Consider the following 20318-nt stretch of genomic DNA (forward strand, 5'->3'; position numbering starts at 1 on the left):
CAGATTCTCAACCTTGCCTGCATAAATCTGCATGTGGGGCCTATGTACTGTTTTGGGTAGATACATTGAAATAGGTTACATCATTATTATATTTAAAAGATCTGCCTGAAAAAAAAAAAGAAAAAGATCTGCCTGCCCCTTTCTTTAAAATGGCAATAGGGCCCTAGCTGGTTTGGCTCAGTGGATAGAGCGTCGGCCTGCAGACTGGGGTCCCATATTCGATTCCGGTCAAGGGCACCTGCCCAGGGTTGCGGGCTTGATCCCCAGTGGGGGGCATGCAGGAGGCAGTTGATCCCCAGGGGGGTGTGCAGGAGGCAGCAAGTCAATGCTTCTCATCATTGATGTTTCTATCTCTGTCCCTCTCCCCTCCTCTCTGAAATCAATAAAAATTAAAAATGGCAATAGGAACGTGTTCAATGCCTGGAGCAAGTGCAATATTTTGAACTTGATTCAACTTCCTCATCCTTTTTCAACTTGAGATTGTTGCTGGAAGGGGACCTGGTCCTGAACGGCCTGCCTCAGGCCCTGGGTAGTGTGAGTTCTGGCTTGGTGCAGGAAGGATGACACACGGCCAGGAGAATTTTAGAGGACATTTATGAAAGCTGGAGGCAGTAAAACAAGAAAGGGCTGGGGAAATGAGCCTCGGCTGGGCTGCTTTGGCTAAGAAGTCAGAAAAAAGGGGGCCTTGGGGACAGGTTCAAGTGGTTTGCCCGGGATGAACTGCCACTGCCCTTTGCTGTCCTGGTTGAAAGCCTCCTGTGGTCCCTTAGAATTGAGATGTGTGCCTGTGGGAGGAAAAAGGCGGAGGGGGGGAGGAGGGGGAAAAGGCTCCAGTGTGCTCCTGGCAGGGAGAGAGCAAGGTGGGACCTTTGTTTTGAGGGGTTTCAAAGTTTTAAAGCCAGAAGCTGGGCTCATGGCTGGTGAGTGCAGTGGTAGTGGCAGAAGCCTCTTCTGCCTCTGCGGCAGCATTAAGGATGTCCAACTGCCGGCTTAGGCCTGCTCTGGGACTGCGAGAGAGTGCAGGCTGGGCTGAGGGAACACCACCCCCCCCCCCTGCATGAATTTTGTGCATCGGGCCTCTAGTCTTAATATAATATTCATCCATTTTCCAGGTGTGTCCTTGGGGGTGGGGGTCATTATTCAATGCAGCTAGTCCTGAGGTAGCCTGTTGTTGCTTGTCTGGTTTTGCCGCTTTTCTGGGCCTGGAGCTGACAACACAACTGAGGCCTAGATGTATTTGATGTGTCAGAACCTCAATGTCTTGGAGGCTTAATGCTTAGACTATTCTGCAGCCCCCTTGTTCGTTCCCCCTCTAAGGGGGGGTGGGGGGTGGGGTGTCCTAACACATATGACTAGAAACATGCCATAGTTGGAAAAAGCAGGGAAGAATTCAAATCACATGACCAGCACTATGGAATGTAAAGGGCTCAAAACTGCATGACAAAAGATACACTAGGGAAGGTATGGTAATGTTACCCTGGGGGTGAGGTCCTTGATTTCCCAGTTTTGCCTGTTGCTAGACACCTGCAACTTTCCATGATAACCTTCTGTACCCTGCCTTTCCTCTTTGCTCTGATCTTGTCTGCCTCCACAGAAAAATCTCCATTATCATTTCTTCAAGGTTTTAATGTTAATATTTAAAATATTAACGTTGAAAATGATTACATTTTATCAGGATCTCAATAAAATATAATCTTCCTAATGATATAGAGAGATAGCCTTACTCAGGTATTAAACGTAACATTCTGAATAACAAACGACTGTAACCCTGTTCACCTATGTAAGCACCAGCTTCTAGGTTGGCCTCAGGCACCATTCTACGTTTAAAGCTTCTTCTTCCTCAATGGAAATTGAAAAAAAAAAAAGGAAATATACTTTCAACTTTTAGTCTATCTTCTCCAACATAGTTCCTGTTTAAATCACGGTCTGACCATGCTTCCTTCCTTTAACAGTATATATAAAAAACATGGCTTTACTTTATTCTACATAAACATACAGTAGCAACAGCCAAATTAACTTGTGAAACACCAGTCCCACAAACTGGCTAAACTGATACACTATATATTTGAGTATTGTTTCTTCCACACTTTTTTCAAGTGTTTCCCTTTCTTTTGTATTTGAGTCTACATGTTCTTAGGGGCTGGCACTATATATTTGATTCATTTTGCATTTCTACTGTCTATTCCCCCACCCCCACCCCAGCTTTAGATCACTTCTCTTCCTTTAGAAAACACCCCTTCTTTGTGTGTCCCCTGTAACATTTCCTCAGGCTTTTATTTTTCCTATTTCTTCCCAAACGAGGTCACCACTCTTAGTAGGTCCTTCCATGAAAAAGAGTAAGCTTTCCTCAAATTTTCCATACATTAGATCAGGGGTCCTCAAACTTTTTAAACAGGGGGCCAGTTCACTGTCCCTCAGACCTTTGGAGGGCCGGACTATAGTTTAAAATAAAACTATGAACAAATTCCTATGCACACTGCACATATCTTATTTTGAAGTAAAAAAAAAAACAACAGGAACAAATACAATATTTGTATTTGCATGTGGCCCGTGGGCTGTAGTTTGAGGACCCCTGCATTAGATCTATGACTATTATCTTAAGAATCCAAAGTAGTATAGAAATCACTTTGGGGAGAGCACAAAATACATTCAAATTACTCTACATTTGCCATAAACATTGTTTTGTTCAACACACAGAAATTTTAAAGGAAGAAGTCTAAGTAAAGGGAAAAGATAATGTCCTAAGGAAATAAGTGAATAAAAATCAACTCAGAAAAGATAAAGAAATGGAAAGGAAAAGACCACTTAAGGATTATAAAAGTTATATTTATTCACGATGCTACATTTATTGCATTCCCTTAGAAAAATGGAGAACTGTTTATGTACCCAATTTGTACATATAAAACTTTATACAAATTATGTGTAGCACATAAAGGCTTCTGGTACAGCTAAAATCCTGACACTACAATTTGGGTAATCCTGCTGCAGGGTCTCCAGTTTGTCAAGTCCGTCCATAGAAAATTAAAAACTGGAATTACAGTCAGTCTTGCTGCTCACATGTAGAAATTATTTTAAAATATAATAAAATAAAATTTTCAATTCTCTAAAACTCAAAAAAGGTAAACTGGAAGGGGATACATTTTGTTACCAATTTCAGTTTAACAGCATGACAAATTCACAACCTTATTTTGGCTGGGAAAATTATCATCTTAGTTTTGACATTACCTTTCTAAGTTGTGGCTGCTTTAGAAGGTAATTAGTCAAAATTTCACCAAACAATTAAAAAAAATAATATTCCTCTTATAAAATGGTAACATCTAAGGAACCAGAAGATACTAAATGTCTTTGGCTATACAACTAAAAGGCCATTTCCCAAAAGAATGGGGCATATTCACCTTACAACCAACTACAGAAACAGAAAGCATAACAGAAATATGCGTAGAATATAATGATAATTTTTCTTGCCTTTTTCTCCCATTCTACCCATATAATAAGCAAGGAGAATTTATACAATCTTTCCAGATGAGACTAAATAGCACTACAAAGATGACACCCAAATTTCTGCAAAGGCAACGTGAATTAAACAATTACAGAACTAAGTGAAAACTGAAGGGACAAATGTCATTTGCAATTTTTTTTGTTTGCTTTTTTTAAGCCCTGTGAGTGTAGAAACTATAGCTGACAAACAAATAGGCACAATCTTCACATATGGAACTATAATAGAAAAATAAATCAAATGAAACATTTATTAATAAATGAAGCCTATTTTATTATTTCAAGTGTTAATGATAAAAAAATTTCAGCACAGCTGTTGCATTTAAAAAAGTGAAACTACATACTATGTTTCTAGCTCAATAAACAGATGAACCTGATGTCTTTGAATGACATAACAATTGAGCATTGTACAGTACATCTTATGAAGACCCGTAAATTAAAGAACTACTGGTTTAAAGTTAGTGATTATGAAACAAATGTGTATTCATAGTTTCAGCTTCTTTTTTCTTCCTCGACCATCAGGTGCTCCATCCATTTTACGTTTCTGTGTCTGTAAACAAACAGAAGGATTACTTTTCATCGCAAGACTAATGTTAATGTTAAGTGTATTAACAGACACACCATAGCACTTTACTAATAACTGCTACATAGTGATAGGTATTAGATGCTCTTACCTAGAATCTTATCTACTCATATTACTAACAAATAAAAAAATTTTTAATGCTAATAATGAAATAACTCACAAGCAACAGCTAAATCAATACACCAAATATCTAAAATGCCCTCTTACCAAAAAAAAGCAGTAATAAAAAGTATTTTGTGAGATTATGTATATATCAGATATTATCCAGAAACATTTATTTATTCATGATTTTATAAACTATTAAATAACAAGATGGCTTCTTTAACTTAAAAGTTTTACTTTCACATTGCTAAGATATCAATCACTAGGACAATAAATCAAGTTCATAGTGAAGTTGTAAAGCCATTGCTTTCTTACTATTTTTTTTAAGTTAATGGAAACAAGTATTTATTAAGTAACTTTTAATATCAGAAAAATAAAACGCTTATAATTCTCTTTACAGCAAATATAGAATATCAGTGCTTTGGCCATCTTAAGTTAATCCTAATATTTCTTTAAACACTCTAAATTATAACTTGTATTCCCCAAGGTCACGTGTACACTCCTGGCATTCATACTTTGCAGATTTCCACAAATCCCCCATATTTATGAACTATCATATCATAATGTGATTTCACCTACAATGCAATCAAGTTTAATTTATACTTTAAATGACCCAAGGCTATATTATTTACCAACACCAAAACAAAAGGAACCTAATATCAATGATAGCCAAGTAGTGCACATATTCTTAAAAAGAAAAAAATTAAGTGCTCAAATCTATATATATAAAAGGTTAATATGCAAAGTGCCCTTGCGGGAGTCCAGCCTGGAGTGCTATCCTTCACTATGACGTGCGCTGACCACCAGGGGCCGGCATGGAATGGAGGCCCAGCCCGCAACCAGCAGCCAGGGAAGGGAGGCCCCAGTTGGCAGCCAGCATCCAGAAGGCCCCAATTGGTCCTGATCATCAGCCAGGCCTAGGGACCCTACCCGTGCATAAATTTCGTGCACTGGGCCTCTAGTATTTACATATTTGTGACTACTTACTGAAGGCTTTGGTCCTCTTTTCTTTTTCTCTGCCTTCTCCTTTTCTTCTAGTTCCATGTTTTCTCTTTCAATCAAGGTTATTAAGGTGTTACACCTCCTTTGGAGCTCCTGAGTTACAAACACAAATTTACACAGTATTTGTATTTTTCATTATACGTTTCATGATTATAGTTAAAGAATGTTTAAATAGAATAATATAAAGTCACTTATACTCCTGCAATAAATATAAGGATAAAAATGTATTTGTAAATATTTTTATTATTTAAAGCCAAACTACTGTGATTCTTTATAAACCCTTCATTCACTTCAGAATTAACAGTGAAAATGATTATCTCATAATATACGCAACACTGCTACTAAGAGTCTATGCCTGAGAACTGTCATTTATATCCAAACTTAGGTAATAGTGTGCATATTTGAGGGTCAAAAAATCAACTAGAGCCCTAGCCAGTTTTGCTCAGTGGATAGTGTCAGTCTGTGGACTGAAGGGTCCTGGGTTCAATTTCGGTCAAGGGCACATGCCCGGTTGCAGGCTCAGTCCCCAGTGGGGGATGTGCAGGAGGCAGGCAATCAATGAGTCTCTCATTACTGATGTTCCTATCTATCTCCTTCTCCCTTCCTCTCTGAAATAAAAATGTATTTTTAAAAATCAACTATAACTAACTTTAGTAACAGGTGCATATAATCTTTGCCTTAAAAGCATTATCAGTACCATATGCCATCCTTCCCAATTTTGAAATTATAGGCAATGAAGTTTATGATGAGCTCTACCTCATCTCTCTCTAGTAACCTATATAGCCTCCAGAGAAGATTTTAGAGTATAGTGTAGAAGTAGATTAACCCTCCTCCCCCCCAAAAAAACAGGAGTCTACTTGTTGCTGGCGAACAGCTCCCTTCCTTCCTGAGCAAAAATTATTTTCTTATAGTGATACTATTACACAATCACAGCAAAATCATTTTAAAATACTGTTTTATAGAATATACCATACAAGGTTTAGAAATATTTGCAATAGCATAGAGCTAGGAGGCAGAACACTGCATTTCCCTTAACAGGGGCACTGTGAGGCACATATGCCAGGATGTGTTGCAGATGTGCTGCAGTATGAATTCTCCTGGCTCTTAGGAAAGGATTACACCTCAACTGTTTCTCATAAGGGGCCATACATATTATTAACTTTTATGTGTGACTCAACAGAAAACATGATAGAAAATTAATACACAGTTTTACACCATGGCATTGTAATGGTAAATCGATGTGACCCTATGTGTCTTGTTTTAATCAACACAAAACCATGCTTCCTTATGAACTATATAAATAGTTCCTACTTGAAAGGGCATATGGTAGAGCCGTTAGCAACTGAATCTATAACCTCTAACTACATTTATAATGCATTTGTACCTCAGCATTTCCCAAATTAGGGTTTCACAAAACAGCAACCCCTCTGGATGTTTACTGGGGGAGAAAATTCTTCAGTCGTCAAACATGAAAAGTATGCCCACTATCCCACATCTTGAAGAGTGACAGTACATTTTAAATATACCTAAGGAAATCGTACTATAAATATAAAGATGTTTAAACTTTGTTTATCCCAATATTTCCCAAACTTAAAACTTTTGGGCATGTTAGTATCTATAATAGTAAAGGATAGAACCAATAAACTCAAGTTATAGATGGTACTGGGATTTTAATGATTTAACCTGACACCAACAATATTTTAAAAGTTTACCTCAAAGAAGCAGTGGAAGCACAATTTTCTCTAAGAAAAGAAGTTACCTTAGTTAGAGAATAGTAACCGCTTGCGCATTACACAAGACCCAAGCACTCACCATTGCAGTTCTGGATTTAAGAAACCAGTCAAATCTGAACTGAGGAGAGTTGCGAATACACTGTCGCAGTTCATCATAAACATTTTCTTTGTCGAATCCAAGCTTATGAAGCATGCAGATCAGAAAACGATCCTCTTCTTCAGTATAGTTTTTTCCTTTGTTAGTACCATATGATATTCTCAGCTGATGAAAAGGTGCTTTGTACCGTCCAATCTAGCAAAGTCAGATTTTACATTATATAAAATCTAAATCCTATATAATCTGTATTTCAAACTCAGCTTTAGTAAAATTAGCTATACTATATTTCAAATCAATTTTCTACCCATAACACCTCAATTGCATTATATCCTCTTTGTCCTAAAACAATTTGTCTTTAGTGTTCTAAAGAGAAAGAGCTGACTGCCTCAGACCCAGATACAGTAACTGAAATCTGAGGTAAAATCAGTTGAGAGAATACCGGTAACATTTGAATGTTTTTCTCTGAAGAAAACTCTAATTTTAAATCATCATTCTTTTCTTTGTTAAAGGTTATTTTAATTTTAAAGGTTATTTTAATTTTTGCTAACTACCACATTTATTAATGTGCCAATAACCTTTGTATCAAGTGCTTTTTTGATACTAATTCTTCTTTGAATTCTTGCCTCTCCCCTTTCAATCTGAGCCATAATTTTTTCTATGTCCTGGAGCTCATTGCATCTTTCCCAAAACACAGCTGTAAAATAAAAGTTGGACAGATAAGATGGGTGGGAGGGAGAGAAATATAACTTGTTAATATTAATGCTCTTATTTTATTTGCTAAGAAATGTTTCCAGTTCTCCCAAATATAATACTGGAAAGTAAATAGGTATTTATAATTTCTCAGTTTCCTTAACTGTAAAAAAAAATAAAGAGATAAACAGGATGATTTAAATATCTCCCAATTCTTCAATTTCTGCTACTCTGAAATTCTAAGCAGACTCATCACAGCCCAACTACACATATACACTTGACAATCCAACTGACTTTAGGAAACAGGTGTTTAACACTTGAGAAGTTATGGAGAGAGATAAAGTATTAATGACAGCATATTTTTCAGCAACCTATTCTTACTTTCTTGGCTATAGCTATTTAGCTAGGGTAACAAAATAAACAACTGTGTCATTTTAAAGAAGGGAACATTTTCTAACTCAGTTTTAAGAAGTTGAGGCAAAATTTAGCTTATCAAAACACAGTAATTCAGAGTAAGAAAATCTGAACTTTCCAGCAGCTCTCCAAAAGCCTGAGAACATTCTTATACCGATTAAAGTAAGAGTTACCTGAATATTCAATAACTTCTTCTGGAGTCTTCCCTTCTACTTCTCTTGCTATATTTTCAATATCATCACGACCCCACTTCTCATTAGCTTTGATAAACTGGTTAAAATCTCTCTTATTCCAATTGGTAAATCCCTTCAAAGCAACAGAAACAATATTTAATCACAGCACAATGAACTTAGAAAAGATGCTGTTACATTTTATCAATGCTTCTAAGTATTACAGAAAATACTAATTTTTGCTTGTTCTTCATCTTTTTGTTGTTGTTAATCCTCACCCGAGGATATTTTTCCCATTGCTTTTTAGAGAGGGTGGAAGGGAGGGAGGAGGGGAGAGTTAGGAACATCAATGTGGGAGAGACACATCGATTGGCTGCCTCCTGCATGCATACACTGACCAGGCTTGGGATCTAACCTGCAACCCAGGTATGTGCCCTTGACCGGGAATCTACCCTGTGACCCCTTGGTGCCAAGAGTGGATGCTCTAGACATTCAGCCCCCACCCCCACTCCCACCCCCCCGCTGCCACCACCACACCCCCTGGCCAGGGTTCTAGTTTATCTTTTTTAAATTAAATATTTTTCAGTGGTAACTTCTCATGTACACATATAGTGCACAAATACCCAATCTAACTGGAAGAGAGTAAGAAATGCTGCATGTAAAGGTGACATTTTCATTGAGCTCTGACAGATAAGGAGTTCGCCAGGAAGAATGAACATAGCTTAAAGAGCAGAGACATAAGAAAAGGGAAAACGAAGCTTTAATGTTAAATTAAGGCCAGATTCTGAAAGACTTTTATTGAACTCTAAAGGATGATAAGCAAAAAGCACCAAGCAAAGATGTATAACTTAGTAGCAATGTGGAAGATTCACAAGGAAAGATGAGAACACTAGAAGAAAGGTAATGAAAAGGACACCCACTTAACCAAGGCTGGTGCAAATCTATCATCTTCTCAACTACCTTAACTAGTGACAATCAAAATATAGCCTTAACCCACATGCCCATGTTTTATCATCTTCAATTGCTCCACTTTGAAACAAAAACTTGTACTCTTTTGTTCAGGAAGTTTTTCTGTATTTTAGTTGCAATTATAGTTTGGTCCTAGGAGCATGTCCATGCAGCGTCTACTTACTCCGCCACCATTTTTAATCCCCAAAACTTGTACTCCTTTGTATACCCCAACACAGTACCTTACAGAACAACAGTTACTAAATTTTGTATTGATTGAAGACTATACCTGTGTTAGAAGCTTCTCTTTTTCTTCTAACTCTTCATCATTAAGGGGTTCAGCTTCATCAATTTTAAGCTGTTCTTCTTTTTGTGCCTGTGCTGCATTTGGTAGGTCAGGATTTCGAGGTACCTAAAAAAGTATATTTTCCTATGTCACCAATGAGTAAAATTTACAAAAAATGTGACGGACTAATTAACCCTTAAACTAAATGACATTTCACAAATTTTAATCCAACCATGCAAGAAAACGTACCAAGAGCTTCTATTTATTTTATTAAGTTAAAAACAAACCAGATTAGTTATGAACAAAGTGTTATTTGTTATTACCTTGTACCCAATCGTTTTTCTGTAATACAGAATCTCTTTTTCCAATAATTCAAATAAACGTGGAGGAAAGAACTGGAAATCCTGAACATTGGGTTGTTTTGGAGGTCGAGGAGCCTAGAGAAAAAGAAAATTATATTGTCCGTAAAGAATAAACTATTTTGCTTTAAATCTATCTCTAATCATCTTTAGTCCATAAACCATGGCAACCAATTTTTTAAGCAAGAAAATTCATATTTCAATACAACTGAAATAACAATCATTTAAATGCAGATCCAAAATCAATTTTAAGAAAACTTTTAGCAATTAAAAACTGACTGAGGCACACTAAGAAATCACACAAAATGTAAATTCCCTGGGAAATTTGGTAAGAATAAAAGAGCCCAGCCAGTGTGGCTCAGTGGTTGAGCCTTGACCTATGAACCAAGAGGTCAGGGTTCCATTCCCAGTCAGGGCACATGCCTGGGTTGCAGGCTCAGTTCCCAGTAGGGAGCATGCAGGAGGCAGCTGATCCATAACTCTCTCCCATCATTGATGCTTCTATCTCTCCCTCTCTCTTTCTCTCTGAAAGCAATAAAAACATACTTAAAAAAAGAAGAGGAGAAAAAAATGATTCACATTTCCAATATCAAAGTTTTTTTGCTCTGTCAACTCACCTTGGGTGCTTTAGGTTCACTCACACGAAGAGCTTCCCTGAAATAGGCATCAACGGCATAGTTGGCTTTTCTTTCTCGTTTAGGTGGTTCAATCCACTCTGTGAATGCAATCTAGCAGATGAGAAACAATTCAAATCACAGACTTTTATTATATCTAGTTGTATATCTTACAGAAATACTAGTTACATTGTGTACATCATTTAGGCCAGCAGTTGCCAACCTTTCGGACCTCATGGACCACCAGTGGTCTGTAGACCACTGATTGGTGACCGCTGATTTAGATTACTGCTTGCAAATGGAAAGACACTCATAAAATCCTGGACTACAAGCTCTACAAGAACAGGGACTGCGATACTTCGTTCAACACTGTTATCAACACGTAGTATAATGTCTAGTGAAGAGCACAGGCTATTCAGTAAGTATTTTTTGACAAAATTAATAATTCTCTTCGGGGGGGGAGGGGAGAAGCTACAAAATGTATACTACAACTCAAATTAGGAGAAAAATGTAGATACATATTTAACCTAGACAATATTCAGAGGATGTCATGTCTAAATGTTAACAAATTTACAACACACATTGAAAATTCCAAGTTTCAAGTAAAAGAAGCCTTCAAGTCAGCTAAGCCCCTGTGTAAATACCTTTTGTTTTTCTCTATAGTCCTCCCCTTCGAAGTTATAAACACTCGACTCTGTGTCCATTGTGAAGTTCCTAAGGGAGCTCTCACCCATCTTGGAGAGTTTCTCATTCATCTCTGCAGTCTAAGAACAAAAGAAACACCTTTTAGTTTAAGAATTTAAAAAGCAGAACTATGGTCAAGTGGGTTAGGCTTCACAGTACACAAAAGCTTTTATGGAAATAACACTGTAATTCACATAACAATTCTTTCCTCAGTTTGGGTTTAAAATATTTCACATATTGAAAAGATTATCATTTAATCTATATCTCACCTTCTTTGCACCTCTTTCCAAAATACCATCAATATCCTCATCAGTAATCTCACTTTCCTTTGAAGCAAATACATGTGTTGCCCCATGTCTAATCATTTGAAGCATTTCATCTTTCCCAATTTTGTTCAGATTCTGATCCACAAGTCTTCCTGAAAAAAGATTATGTTGTATAATGTTAACTGAACTTTATTTTACTGGAAACCTGAAATTTTAAATGTCAGATCTAATAGTGTGTCATTTTGCTTCAAATATCAGTCATTTCATATGTCACATATACTTCTCATTTTTATATAAAATTTAAAGCCAAATTTTCACTTGGTAAGCTTTGAAATGTTTCTAAACCTATTTATGTATTATGTGATGAAACCTGTTTTATATTCAATAAAATATATTCTTGTATTGGGTGAATAATAGTAATTTGAGATATGTAAAATTGAAATTATTAGCAATATTAATAAAAAAATATCAAGAGATGAGAACATTATAAACACAAGAAGTTTCTGAAAGCAGAAAGATGTTAATACTAAAACTCCCAAATCAATTTTTCCTATTCAGAATGGTGGAGTACAAAAAAAACCTTCAAATCTCCAAATTTTATGTAAGGACCAAAATATACAACATCAATTTCTGAAAACTCCCTAATCTTAAGAACTGAAACTGTTGAAAGTTTATCTTGATCACAGAGAAAAATAAACATCAGAAAAGTAATTATTAAGATCTCCAACTGGCCGAAACCGGTTTGGCTCAGTGGATAGAGCGTCAGCCTGCGGACTGAAAGGTCCCAGGTTCGATTCCAGTTAAGGGCATGTACCTGGGTTGCGGGCACATCCCCAGTGGGGGGTGTGCAGGAGGCAGCTGATCGATGTTTCTCTCTCATCGATGTTTCTAACTCTCTATCTCTCTCCCTTTCTCTCTGTTAAAAATCAATAAAATATATTTGGAAAAAAAGAAGATCTCCAACTGGCAAGAATTTTGCCAACTATATAATTTGTGTTTTCAAAAATACAGCATATCAAAGCAAAACAAATACTACATAGAATTGTTTTCAACCTCAAGGGCAACTCACATATACTTATACAAACTAATATACAAGTTGTAATAAGTAGCTAAAGATCCAAGTCCCCCAGTGGATGCCTGAAATCACAGATAGTACCGAACCCTCCACATACTGTATTTTTTCTTATACAGTCAAACCTATGATAAAGTTTAATTTATAAATAAGGCACAGTAAGAAATTAACAATAGCTATTTTTTTTAAATATATATTTTATTGATTTTTTTACAGAGAGGAAGGGAAAGGGATAGAGAGTTAGGAACATTGATGAGAGAGAAACATCGATCAGCTGCCTCCTGCACACCCCCTACTGGTTGCCCGCAACCAAGTACATGCCCTTGACCGGAATCGAACCCGGGACCCTTGAGTCAGCAGGCCGATGCTCTATCCACTGAGCCAAACCGGCCAGGGCAACGATAGCTATTAATAAAGAACAATTAGAATATATTTATAATAGAAGTTGTGTGAATGTGGTCTCTCTCTGATAACCAAGACAGCTACCAAGTGACTAATGGGCAGGTAGTCTATACAGCAAGCATGTCAAACTCAAAGGCTAACACGGGCCAAACAAACAAGGTATGTGGCCCACGGGAGAGTTTGATGTGCTTGCTATACAGCATAGATACACTGGACAAAGGAAATCATTCATGTCCCAACTATTATTAACAAAAACAACTAGAAATAATCAATCATTTACTGTCTTCAGGTATTCAGACGTGTGACCAACACTATGGCTGGCATTATGAGACAGATAGCAAAGAAATGTGACATTTACATGGAAATTAGAGACTGGTTGACAAAACCAAGATACATACATTATCAGTGAACATGGTAACAGTGTACTTCTCAGTTTTTCAGACAGAAAAAATATGCTCATGATGCATTATGAGAAGGATAATAGCTAATGTCAGTTTAAAGTTATGGAGAATTTTTTTTTCCATTTTGGTTCGTAGATCAACGCTCAACCACTGAGTCATGCTGGCCAGGCTTTTCTCCATGACTCATCATCAACAATAGCTTCATGAAAACATAAATCTCTTCCTTAAAAGCTGATCTACAGTAAGAACTTGAAATTTCCTTCAATTAATTCAAAATAAAATTCCACTTTCCTCTAGTCCTATTTCCATAAATGTTTATTCCATTTCTCCCTCTCACTAAATTATAATCTCCTTGAAAGTAAGAACATTGATCAGTTTCATTCACCAGTATATTGTCAGCACTAAGAACAGTGCCTGGCATCTGCTGGGAGCTCAATAAATAGTTGCAGACCAGACAGAGTATTAATAATCAGTTTGAGTTTCATTTTTATTTCTTCAGTATCCCTCAGAGTCATCAATGGAGTGCTTAGTAAATCATAATCACCATAGCTCTGTTAAATATGCACCACACTGAATGCTAAGTATTTTATGTACATTATTCCCTTTAATCCTGAAAAATCCTAAATAGTAGTTACCTTTATCCTGATTTACTAGACGAAAAAACAGGCTCAGATGGTATAAAAGAATTGCTAACTGGCAGTCAATATTCAAATGTAAACCTTTCTGAGCCCGAATATATCCCTTTAGCAAAACTAAAGCTTACTATCTCTGGCTGCTAGCTCGAGTCAATAGATGTTTAATAACAAGAATCTCCTTCAACATCCAGGGGGAAAACATCCATCAGTACAACTTGGGTACATTTTAAGGTCTAAGGCTCACCTTGTTGAATGACTATTGAATCCAGTCTGAGTTTCATCTCAGCACGTTCCACTATTCTTTCTTCTACAGTGTTATCAGTTATAAAGCGGAACACTCTGACAGTCTTGGTTTGTCCAATTCTATGTGCTCGGTCCTAGGCAAATTACCATATATTTTGAATAAGGCAAAAATTCACATAAATAACATTTGAAAAATGTGTGTATATTAAGAAACGGAATTTAAATATTCAAGCAAAAACTTTTAAAAATTATTAACAAAAAACTATACTAAAGATAGATTCACAGTATGTTACTAGTACATTTCTTAAATTCTCAGTTTCTTAGTTTCAATCAAATTAACTGGTTATCTCACAAGGAAAACTTTTAGGAGGTATGGAACACATCATAGCTGCTGAATCTGTGAGAGCTATCAGATTAGTTTTACTAAATTATACTGAGATAAAATACACATAATGTCTCAAGGCAATAAGTAACTATAGTTTTTAAGTTTGATAGTTTATTAAAAATCTTTTTCAAAATGTGTTTCTACCTAAGTCAAATATAAATTTTCACTGCTTTGAACTCTACAAACAAAATAAAAATCCCAGTCTGGTAAGTTCAAGAAACCACATTCCTATCAAACACCCCCATCTTATTGCTTCATCTTCCCAGTCACCCTTACGAAGAATATAGGATGGAAGTGACTAACACCAGAGATGTAACAGTTGGGTCTATGTTCACCAATATCATGGGTCAAGTCTCTAGCAATATCAGTCTTAAGAATTTGTTAAGTTTTCTATTTAATCTACAGATCATAAACTTTCTCAAAAAAGAATCATCTTCCTGATCTGGCCAAGGTATTCCCACACATGGGCCTAAATTTTAAGCATCTAATGTGGCAGGAAGTTTGTAGTTCACAAAACCTATTTCCTGTCCTTCTAGAACACAACTACATGATCATTTAGCGATTCCCTTGCAGTCAAGTATGCTATTTGACTAGTTCTGGCTAAGGAACATTAGGGCACTTTCAGGTCTGACCCATAAAAAATTTTCCTCAGCTCTCTCTCTCTTCCCCCTTCTGCCACCAGAATGCAGAGCACAAAGCAAGACTCCAAGGTCCTAAGATATGGCAAAGCTGTAAGATGGAAATACAAATGGTCCCAGACTTACACTGGTTTGATGATTTTCCGACTTTACGATGGTGTCACACCAGTAGAAACCAGGTAGGCTAAACTATAACGTTTGGCAGGTTAAATGCCTTTTCAAGTTACAGTATTTTAAACTTAATGATGAGATTATGTTCCAAGAACATAACTCCATTGTAAGTCAAAGAGCATGTGTATATTGATATAGATGGAAGAGCAACTGTAAAGTATCACTAAACTATCAGGTCAGAGGAAAATAACATTCTAATCGGTTAAATCACTGGCATTTGTAGATTATTATATTGCTTTAACTAAAAAATCTGTAAGTACAAAATAATAAATTTATTTATCTCTTACCATGGCCTGGAGATCCACTTGGGGATTCCAATCTGAATCATACAAAATTACTACATCAGCAGTAGCAAGATTGATGCCAAGACCACCAGCACGTGTGCTTAACATGAAAACAAACTTTGTGCTGTTTGGTTCATTATATGCATTGATGGAGTCCTATACACATAAAATAAAAGAAATGTCAGACAATTGTTTTATCTGATATTTATTTTTTATCTCCCCTTTCTGGATTTTACTCACTTGTCTCTCATCATGGGGTGTCTGCCCATCCAATCTGCAGTACTCATAATTTCTCCACATGCAATAATCTTCCAAAATGTCCAAAACCCTTGTCATCTGACTGAAGATTAGTACACGTGAACCTATTGAATATAATAGCACATTATCGTAAAAAAACAAAAACAAAAACAAAAAAAAACCTCTTTAAAAATTTAAAGCCAACCAATTACTCCTTAAATCTAAGTTACCTACTTAGTTACAAGAAAAATTACATTATTTATTAACCGAGTCAGTCACTCCTCACATTTTCCCCATTATGACATATATAAAAAAGGGCAACATTTGTACAGCACACTAAGGTAAATAGGAAAGGGTACATGTGTCTACCCTGGAAGGTCTTGCCATCCCAAAGGCTGAATCATTACGTTTTCGTCACACATATAGGGTGGGACAAAAGTTTTTAGTGAATTGGCTTTTAAATATCCTACACTTCAACTTTAGGAAATGCCAGAATAGTCTTTTCTGTAGTGCTCATTTTAGTATTCGAACTTTTAAAAAGTTTTCATCATTTTTTATTTTTTAAACTGATTTTGAGAGAGGAAGGGAGGAAACATTGATGTGAGAGTGAAACATTGATTGATTGTTTTTGATAGTCATTATCATATAGTCATCTATTGGTATAACTGTCATTCTTACCAAAATACACAGAGAAAGCCCAGCCAGTGTGGCTCAGTTGTTTGAGCATCATGACACCCACCAAGAGGTGGCTGATTTGATTCCCAGTCAGGGCACATGCCCAAGTTGTACATGCAGGAGGCAGCTGATGGCCCCCCCCCACCTTCCTCTCTCTCTCTAAAACCAATAAAAACATATATTTAAAAAAAATAGAGAGAAGGACTTGTATGCATGCACATAAGCATAACCAATGGACACAAGGCACTGGGAGGGGGGTAAGGGCGTGTGCAGGGGGGTCAGTTGGGGGAAGGTCAATTGGGGAAAAAAAAAGGAGACATATGTACTACTATTAGTAATACTTTAAACAATAATAATAAAAAAAAGAGCCCTAACCGGTTTGGCTCAATGGATAGAGTCTCGGCCTGTGGACTCAAGGGTCCAAGGTTCGATTCCAGTCAAGGGCCTGTACCTTGGTTGCGGGCACATCCCCAGTGGGGAGTGTGCAGGAGGCAGCTGATCGATGTTTCTAACTCTCTATCCCTCTCCCTTCCTCTCTGTAAATAATCAAAAAAAAAAAATAATAGAGAAACAAATGGAGAAATCTGAAATCTGACAGGAGACAAGCAGGTACAATATAGATAAAAACAAGTTTTGCCATGAGTTTATAATTGTTAAAGCTGGATCTATACTAAGTTAGCTCTAAATTCATGTAATTTAAATACACCTGTACACATACCACATACTCATTTTGATGTTGTAAGTAAAATTGGACCCATATACATAATATTTAAGTAAGTAATTGAAAAACAATACCACAAACACACCATCACTGTCTACCCAAGTATCTAGGAACTGTGTATAGGTGGGGAGAGCATTCTTAGCATTTTATAACAAAAAGTTGGTATTTCTGGGAAAACATACATAAAATGAGAACTTTTCCCCCCAAATCCGGAAGTATGGTTGCCCTAACTCCTGGTACTTTCTAAACGACTCAAAGCCTCTAATTTGGGAGAAGGTGGAGCTCAAATAATGAATAGAAGTTTTTAAATATTCCACACTTCAAATTTAGGAAATCCCATCTTTTCATGTAGTGCTCCTTATTAACATTCGAACCTTAAAAAAATTTTCATTACTTCTTTTAAAAAAAAACCACCTGATTTTTAGAGAAAGGAAGGGAGGAAAGAGAGAAACATCAATATGAGAGTGAAACATCGATATAAAGTGAAACATTGATTGGCTGCCTCCTGCATGCCACCTACCGGGGATCGAAGTGGCAACCCAAGTATAAGCCATGACCTGGAATCGAACTGGCAACCTTTCAGTGCATGGGATGATGCCCAACCAACTGAGCCACACTGGCCAGGGCAGGACTCATTACTTCTTATTATGATACAGGTTAACACAGATACCTTGTTCTTTTAGTTTAGGAAGCAGCTTGTCTAGCACTACCATCTTGCCACTGTTGGTGACCAAATGCATATCTGTTGTGTAAGGTGGACCAGGCTCTGCTCCATCGAAGAGGTATGGGTGATTACAGCACTTCCTCAACTGCATCAGGATGTTCAATAACCTCATTTTGTCCATTTTCCCTGCAGAGTTCAGAATGTCTATATCCTTCATTAATATCCGAGTATACCTATTGGGAGAAAAATATATTGAGAGGGCTCATATACTCCCTGATCAGTTCCTGTCACTTTACACACTCAATCACCTTCCCTACTTCAATCCAAAAAAAAAAAAAGCTGTAAAAAAAACCCCATCAACTTCTAAAGTGTGGTTAGGAATTTACCATATATAATCTCTTTCTTTTTTCCTGTTTTTCTCTATTGCCCTCAGTGTTCTTATGTCCACACTTGTGCCTTGGGCATTGAGGCCCAAAATAGTATAAATTCATCTCCTTGGGATAAATTAAAACAGTATAATACCACATTTAAAAAATAATTAATAAGCGTAACTTAAAACCTAAGTTTAAAAATAGTTTTAATTTTCAATCTTTTCTAAGAGAAGAATGTCATATCCATTGTAGCTAGTACAGCATTTGGGTACGAACACTAATTTAGGAGGGAGGAAGAATCATGAGAGTAAGGCATGATGATGAGCATAAGAGGAATACAACATGATTTAAATATAAATAAAAGTACATGGGAGAGGTCATACAAGCTACAGCCACAGGCCAGATTGTAAAAAGCCTTGAATACACACTAAGTATTTAGACATTATCCTGCAGGACAGAGCAATCTGTCTAAATACCAAAGTTTCAGGACCTTGAAACCTCAACAAAGTAAGTTGAATAACCTACGCAATCTATGCTTAACAACTCCAATTAGGGGCACAAAATATTATTCAAGGCAGTCCTTTCCATCACAGTTCTAAGATAGTTCATCAGTATGTTTAGCTAAAAAAGATCTGTTGTCCCTTAGCACTGACTCATGTTTTAGTTCTGTACTTTAGAGTCACACAAGATAAGCCTAGTATCTTTGCTACCTTATAAAAGCCTTTCAAAAGTTTTGAGGATATTTAAGGTGGTCTACCATAGTTCTATGGTGGTTCTTTTCCATTAACACATCCATTTCTTTAAATTACAGCCTTTCATTATGTTTCCCAACTATTCCAGCCCCTAGTAAATACTGATCAATATTAAGTACAGAATTGAATATACCTGAGATGTGGTTTAACCAGTAAAGAACAAGGTGGCTAATTATTTCCTGCCCTTAAACACTACACTTACATTAATACTAGAGGCCTAGTGCACAAATTTGTGCACAGGTGGGATCCCTCAGGGTGGCCTGCAGGGATTGGGCCGAAACCCACAGCCCAATGCTGCCTGCAAGCTCCCACCTGCTGCTCTCACTCATCCCGGCCCCACTGCACCTGCCGCGGGCTCGCACTCAATCAGTCCCAATCAGGAGAGGCTTGTGCCGCTGCAGCAGCGCTCGCCAGCCACGAGCCCTGCGCCTGGCACCCTCCTGAGGGGAGTAGCCTGTGGGATTGGGCCGAAACCAGCTCTTTGACATCCCCTGAAGGGTCCTGGATTGCGAGAGGGCACAGGCCAGGCCAAGGGCCCCACCAGTGCACGACTGGGGATGGGGAGGGACTGTGGGAGGGCTTTAGGGCATGTCCAGCCCATCTCGCTCAGTCCTCATCAGCCGACCCAAGCAACAAGCTAACCTACCAGTCAGAGCGTCTGCACATCATAGCAACTGGTTGACCAGTAGACTGTCTGCCACCCAAGTGGTCAGTGCACGTCATAGCATATCACTAGCATATTACGCTTTGATTGGTTGAACAATCAACTGGTCACCAAACAACCGGACGCTTAGCATATTAGACTTTTATTATATAGGATGTGTTTAGGTTACAGTATTTTTTTGTGTAGCTAACTCACATTGTTGGTTCAAGTTGAGCTTTCTATCACACACACAAATTAATACTAAGTTAAAGGTTTCTAGCCTTTTGGATTTCATACATCTATAAAACTTGGGGGGGGGGGGGGGGAGCCCTGACTGGTTTGGCTCAGTGGCTAGAGCGTTGGCCTGTGGACTGAGGGGTCCCAGGTTCGATTCTGGTCAAGGGCATGTACCTTGGTTTCAGGCACATCCCCAGTAGGGGAGTGTGCAGGAGGCAGCTGAATCGTTTCTCTATCGATGTTTCTAACTATCTCTCTCCTTCTCCCTTCTTCTCTGTAAAAAAATCAATAAAACATATTAAAAAAAAACCAAAACAAAACTTGGGGGGGGGGGGGGGAGAAGA

General features: G+C 37.4%; 1 protein-coding gene across 1 annotated transcript in view; it reads right to left on the reverse strand.

Annotated features, from left to right (window-relative positions):
- Window positions 1-2810: 2810 nt before the first annotated feature.
- Window positions 2811-20318, reverse strand: part of SMARCA5 (SWI/SNF related, matrix associated, actin dependent regulator of chromatin, subfamily a, member 5) — a 38150-nt gene continuing 20642 nt past the window's right edge. The window contains exons 11-24 of the mRNA XM_006755962.2: window positions 17978-18204; window positions 15915-16036; window positions 15678-15830; window positions 14198-14330; window positions 11447-11595; window positions 11138-11257; window positions 10497-10607; window positions 9844-9957; window positions 9524-9646; window positions 8290-8422; window positions 7588-7706; window positions 6995-7207; window positions 5168-5275; window positions 2811-4045 (exon numbers count right to left, since the gene is read on the reverse strand). Of these exons, the coding sequence (XP_006756025.1) occupies window positions 3980-4045; window positions 5168-5275; window positions 6995-7207; window positions 7588-7706; window positions 8290-8422; window positions 9524-9646; window positions 9844-9957; window positions 10497-10607; window positions 11138-11257; window positions 11447-11595; window positions 14198-14330; window positions 15678-15830; window positions 15915-16036; window positions 17978-18204 (1891 nt within the window). The 3' untranslated portion in view covers window positions 2811-3979. The remainder of the gene's footprint in view (window positions 4046-5167; window positions 5276-6994; window positions 7208-7587; window positions 7707-8289; window positions 8423-9523; window positions 9647-9843; window positions 9958-10496; window positions 10608-11137; window positions 11258-11446; window positions 11596-14197; window positions 14331-15677; window positions 15831-15914; window positions 16037-17977; window positions 18205-20318) is intronic.

This window comes from Myotis davidii, unplaced genomic scaffold (assembly GCF_000327345.1).
Source record: "Myotis davidii unplaced genomic scaffold, ASM32734v1 scaffold151, whole genome shotgun sequence".
In the NCBI taxonomy this organism is placed as follows: Eukaryota; Metazoa; Chordata; class Mammalia; order Chiroptera; family Vespertilionidae; genus Myotis; species Myotis davidii.